This window comes from Lolium rigidum, chromosome 6 (genome assembly GCF_022539505.1).
Source record: "Lolium rigidum isolate FL_2022 chromosome 6, APGP_CSIRO_Lrig_0.1, whole genome shotgun sequence".
NCBI classification, from domain to species: Eukaryota; Viridiplantae; Streptophyta; class Magnoliopsida; order Poales; family Poaceae; genus Lolium; species Lolium rigidum.
In genome coordinates this window covers 59,206,790-59,212,424 of record NC_061513.1, presented here as the reverse complement: position 1 = coordinate 59,212,424, position 5,635 = coordinate 59,206,790, and the positions used below count along the sequence as shown (strand labels likewise).

The window sequence follows — 5,635 nt, the reverse complement described above, 5'->3', positions numbered from 1 at the left end:
TACCTTTCTCCGCTTCTCCTCCTCTCTTCATGCCTTGCTCGTGAAAGCTCCCGGGAATCAGTAGCCCGAGTATATACTGGAGTGTGCAGTTCGTCCTGGCATCGCATCATATGCTAAGCCCTAGCCATGTCTCACAAGCGATTCGCCAAGTTTCTCGTTTAAATCGATCGACAGATCGATCGATCTCCCCATCGTTCATGTCGAGGAGGAGCTCGGGTTTTGCCGCGTAGGGTTTTGTACGCTTGCGCCTTGTTGCGTTCCGTCCTGACAAGTGACAAGTGCAACAATGAAGAAGGGCGGCGGGGTCGTCGACGACTTCAAGGTTATGTTCACGAGGAAGGAGTCCACCTGCGTCGCCAGGGGGATCATGCTACTCGTCATCTTCACGGTGGGCATCGTCGCCGGCCTCTGGACGGCCGCCGGGCCGCGCAATCAGAACCAGATAATCTACAGGAACATCGTGTTCCCGAGCACCGTCTACGCGGACGGCGACGACGCCGGCGGCTTCGCGGAGTTCGTGGCTCCGACGCAGCTCATGCACGACATGACGGATGAGCAGCTCTTCTGGCGCGCCTCCATGGTGCCGGTGGCCGCCGGCCCGCCGTACCCGTTCAAGCGCATGCCCAAGGTGGCCTTCATGTTTCTCGCGGGCCGTGGCGCCCTCCCGCTCGCGCCGCTCTGGGAGCGCTTCTTCCGCGGCCACGAGGGCCGCTTCTCCATCTACATCCACGCGCCGCCGGGCCTGGCCATGAACTTCTCCACCGACTCGCCCTTCTACGGACGCCAGATCCCAAGCCAGGTACGTACACGACACACACACACACAATGCCGCCGCCGCCATTGCCGGTCGCGCCCCATGCCGCTCAGCTAACTCACGATCGCCTCTCCAGGAGACCCTGTGGGGATCCATATCGCTCATGGACGCCGAGAAGCGGCTGCTGGCGAACGCGCTGCTGGACTTCTCCAACGAGCGCTTCGTGCTCCTCTCCGAGAGCTGCATCCCGGTGCAGAGCTTCCCGACGGTGCGGGACTACCTCGTCGGCTCGCGGCACAGCTTCGTGGAGGTGTACTACGTGAAGACCAAGCAGTGCCGCGGCCGGTACAGCCGCCGGATGGCGCCGGCCATCAGGCTGCCGCAGTGGAGGAAAGGCTCCCAGTGGTTCGAGCTCAGCCGGGACATGGCCACCAGCGTCCTCGCCGACACCACCTACTACCCGCTCTTCAGGAAGCACTGCAGGCCATCGTGCTACCCCGACGAGCACTACCTCCCGACCACCGTCAGCATGCTCCATGGCGACCGGAACGCGAACCGCACCATCACGTTCGTCGACTGGTCCAAGGGCGGCCCCCACCCGGCCAAGTACGGCGCCAGAGACATCACGGTGGAGCTGATCCAGAGCATCAGAAAGACGAGGATCGACAGGCCCTGCTTGTACAATTCTCGGCCGACGTCGATGTGCTTCCTGTTTGCGAGGAAGTTCACACCTGACACTCTCGAGCCACTGCTGAATATCTCGTCGGCGGTCATGGGGTACTAGCCATCTCCGGTGCTGGCAGTGACGAGCAGGATAAATGCTTCCATGTTTGTAAATTTAGGATCGATACAACAACCTCTTGTAAGCTAACTGCACCTGATGAACAGTATTTGTCGGCATCTTGTCGAATTTGCTACAGTGAGATGTGAGAAAGAAAGAAAAAAGAGGTTAGGCATAATCAAACACAGGTAGAGCCCTTGGTGCGTAGTTGTCCATGGTATCTGTGCTGCACCTACTGGCAATACACAAGTTGTTCCGTTGCTGGTCTGGCTACCAAATGCCAATTGGCATTGAACCACCACAACTTGTAGGAACAGGGTTGGTTTGGAGGATTTGGTTGCTCTTTCTTTTCAAGGAACATCAGGGGCCCAAAATCTGCTGGAGAAACTTCAGTGCACCAACCATCAATTCCAGCTCTTCTTCCTCCATCTCAGCTAATTAGATCACTGCATTCATTTTCTGAGCTTCACTGGAGTACGAACAAGATATTCAGAACCGTGGTCCAATTTTCGCCGATTTTTCTGGATCACGCGTGCTTATCTCGCCAAACAGATGGCTCATGATCCATGCATTACTGATCATCCTGAACTCCTTCAGTTTTAAGCAGCAGCAGCATCAACAGCGTGTCAGTTAGTGACAGGAAAGTTTGGCAAAAGCACAAAGCAGAGCTGTGAATTCCTCTGCCAAGGAAGGCATTAGGCAAAGCTGGCACCAGCACATAGTACCAATTAGACATGGTAACTGACGAAGTTCCTGCCAATTAGCCAAAGCATTGTTCCTGCCTGCTTCCTGTACAAGACAAGAGGACTGGAGAGCAGTTAGCTAGAGGTGTTTGGGATTTGCCATCTGTATGCAGTACTAGTATACTCTTAAGCTAGTTAATGAAATGAATGAACTGGAGGTATCAAAAGGCAACTGAGGACAAGAAAAGAAGGCGAGATCTCGGTAGACAAAACGTGTACATACAGCTCATGGACCAAGCATGTACTATGCACATAATGCTTGGCTCACGTTTCATATATATATGGAAAACCTGTATGTACAAGGACGCATCTCTTTATGTACCCACCCACACGCTCTGAGTATTAACAACGGGGCCAAGAAAATTTGATACATACATCTGGGCCTAACATGTGCAAACTCAGGTGCAGTCCTTCAGAATTTCAGCGAGGCCGGTGAGTTGCTCGTCGGTGAGCTTCTCCGGGAAGACGATCTCCAGCTTCACTCTTAGATCCCCCCGCGCACCTAACCGTCCGATGATCGGCATCCCTTCCCCTTTGATGACCTTCTCATGTCCTGGGCAGATGATCTCATCCTCAAATGAGCAGGTCACTTTCTTGCCACTCAGAAGCCTGAACGAGAAGGACCAGCCGGTGAGCGCGCTCACCAGCGGCACCTTGGCTTTCAGCACTAGGTCATCTCCTACCCTCTTGAACGTCGAGTGCTTCTTCTCGGACACGGTGAAGATGGCATCGGCTGGTAGGCATCCTGGCCTTTCATCCCCCATCCCTTCGAAGGTGACCTTGTGCCCTTTCCTCCACCCTGGTTTCACCATGATCATCTGGGCCACCTCCTTCTTAACTATTGACCTGTCAAAAGCATTAATCAAGTGGAGGTGATCAGTTCAACAATATTCCCTTGTGATATTGAGTCTAAGGCTGAAGGAAGTTAAGGAGTCATTGTCTTTGAACCCTGCTAGACCATCCCCTCACATGTAAACAAAATTATGTGTACTGCCTATTGCACAAAAAGGACCACGTCTTTGTTAGATTATAGATCCAAAACAAGGGTAATCAAAGCCCCCAACAAACTTGTATACACATATGTAGCAAAGAAAGCAACCTGAAGATAGGAGGACCCTGACACTAAAACCCTTTCAAGAACATTATTAGCATTATTATATCTCATATTAGGTAGGATAATCTTGCAAGGATAGCATAGATGCCCGCTAGGTAAGAAGACACACACCAAAGAGCAGTTGCCTAAAGGTTTCAGTTTTATGCTCCAAAGCAAGCTAGCTAGATATTCCCCTGACAAATGCAGCCTATAAAGGCAGTCATCCACATTCCACTGTAAAAAAAGGAAGTGCGCCATAGGCTGGAAAGGGAGAAACGATCGTGCTGGTTGGTTTACTGTTTATGAGGATTTGCAAACAGTGCAGGCAATTGGGGGACGGGCACAAAGTGGAATTGATGTCACCATCAGAACAAAGTCTGAATTCTTGCCTCCCTGCAATTGAACAAACTCTGAATTCTGGCGTCCCTGATATTTCCAGGCATCGATCCGCTCATATGCCATGTACATGAACCGCATCAAGCCTATTCCGCGTGATTTATATATTTTGGTATTTAATAAGCAAGAAAAAAAATAAAAGAAAGGGATGATAAGCGACAGTTGGTCACAACACAGGTGAGGAAGTTTCAATCAATCTTGTTCATGGATTAGGTGGGAGAATAAAGAAGAAGGAAGCAGTACCCGTTCTTGGTGACGACGTCGCGGGTGAACTTGACCTGCTTCTTGCAGCCGCGGCAGAGCTCCTCGAGCGTGCACTCGAGGGGGCGCTCCAGCGGCGGCGCCTTGCGCATGATGGAGCTGGAGAACTCGGCGAAGGCGCGGCGGCCGCCCGTGTTGCCGGTGCTGTACACCTTGGCGAACTCCCTGGCCGGCGTGGCGGGCGCGCTCCTCATGCAGAAGTCGTCGCTCCGCGTCCTCGCCATGCGCGCGGCTCCGCAGGCGCCGGCGCCGAACGACCCGGTCGTCTCGCTGGCCCGGCCGTCGTTGCAGACCCCGAACACCGCCCTGTTCTCCTGCTGGTCCATGAGCGCCTGCGCAATCAAAGAAGCCCACGCCGGAGCGAGCACGGCAAGTCAGGACGAATTGCGATTCGTGGGGACTCCGAAGGGGAAGCGGGGCCGATAACTGACCTCGTAGGCCTCGGTGATGGCCTTGAAGCGCGCCTCGGCCTCGAGCTTGGACGACGGCGGGTGCTTGTCGGGGTGCCATTTCTTGGCGAGGCCCTTGTAGGCGGCGCGGAGCTCCTGCGGCGAGGTCCCCTTGGGGACGTCGAGGATGCGGTGGTACAGCTCGGGTGGGTTCACCATTGGAGAAGGATGTCCGTCGTTAGAGATGCGGTCGGAGGGGAAAGCGAGAAACAGGGGAGAGAAATGAGGAGTGGTGGGTTTGAAAGATGCAGAGGAAGGTGGTTAGTGGCAGAGAGGGTGAGGAGGAGAGAAGAAATAGAGTGAGCGAGTGACACAGATGAGTGGCTTTATGTAGGGCGAATCTATTTGTAGTTTGTAGTAGTCCTACCTGTTTAAGAGGGAGAGAGAGAAAAGATGTTTTGGTAACGGTGAATTTTGATTTGTGAAATGGGGTGGGATATTATTATAGTGGGCAAGTGTCTAGCGGTAGTGCATGTGGAGCCATGGCGTGAGGTTGAATTGTCAATGGACAACAACGGATGTTAAAGATAGGGAGAGGGCCTGAATCGTGATAGGGTCATAGGGATGTCAGGGAGTGACATATGTGTATCTTTGGGTTTGCATTTGCTTGCACAACTTCGTATAACTTTTTGAGGAACGGAGGAAGGGAAAAGTAGGCCGCAAAGCTATCATTCTAAATATAGGTTGTTTAAGATTTTTTTATCCAAATCGACGTATTAATTTGTTGGGCGTATCAAAAAATACATCTAGGATCCATAAACAGATTTTGGCTGATTTAGGACAAGGCAGTTAGTGAAGTAACGTTTAATACAGGTTTTATATATTTATTAGTTCAAAATGTTTATGTCATGATACATCCATCTTGTTGCTGCAAAATGAATTGGCTTGCCGATCATTCAAAAAGTTAGAAAAATATATCGACTCCTATAATGTAATCACTACTTTTTTCAGTCGTAAGGATGACGTACTAGAGATAATAGCAAAACAATCATCATAATAATCAAGATTAGATAAGTAGGAGTAGTTTTTTACCTCATCAAGAGGGGCCGAACTAGGGTAAATCTCGACTTCTCCTTGCTTGTTAGCTGACGAATCTACGAGCGCCTCCTTTGCCTAAAACCAAAGTCCATGCTCCACGGCATTGTCGTGGATACCCCG

The 5,635-nt window shown here is 51.7% G+C and overlaps 2 protein-coding genes across 2 annotated transcripts; one reads left to right on the top strand and one right to left on the bottom strand.

Annotated features, from left to right (window-relative positions):
- Nucleotides 1-212: 212 nt before the first annotated feature.
- On the top strand, nucleotides 213-1,627 carry LOC124667986 (glycosyltransferase BC10-like). The gene is made up of 2 exons (XM_047205199.1): nucleotides 213-799; nucleotides 891-1,627. Exons 1-2 carry the CDS (start codon nucleotides 287-289, stop codon nucleotides 1,536-1,538), a joined length of 1,161 nt encoding a protein of 386 aa, XP_047061155.1. The 5' UTR covers nucleotides 213-286; the 3' UTR covers nucleotides 1,539-1,627.
- Nucleotides 1,628-2,455: 828 nt separating this feature from the next.
- On the bottom strand, nucleotides 2,456-4,828 carry LOC124665890 (dnaJ protein homolog 1-like). Its single transcript, XM_047203246.1, has 3 exons — nucleotides 4,460-4,828; nucleotides 4,011-4,360; nucleotides 2,456-3,124 (listed from the first exon to the last, which is right to left on the bottom strand). Exons 1-3 carry the CDS (start codon nucleotides 4,634-4,636, stop codon nucleotides 2,677-2,679), a joined length of 975 nt encoding a protein of 324 aa, XP_047059202.1. The 5' UTR covers nucleotides 4,637-4,828; the 3' UTR covers nucleotides 2,456-2,676.
- Nucleotides 4,829-5,635: the final 807 nt, after the last annotated feature.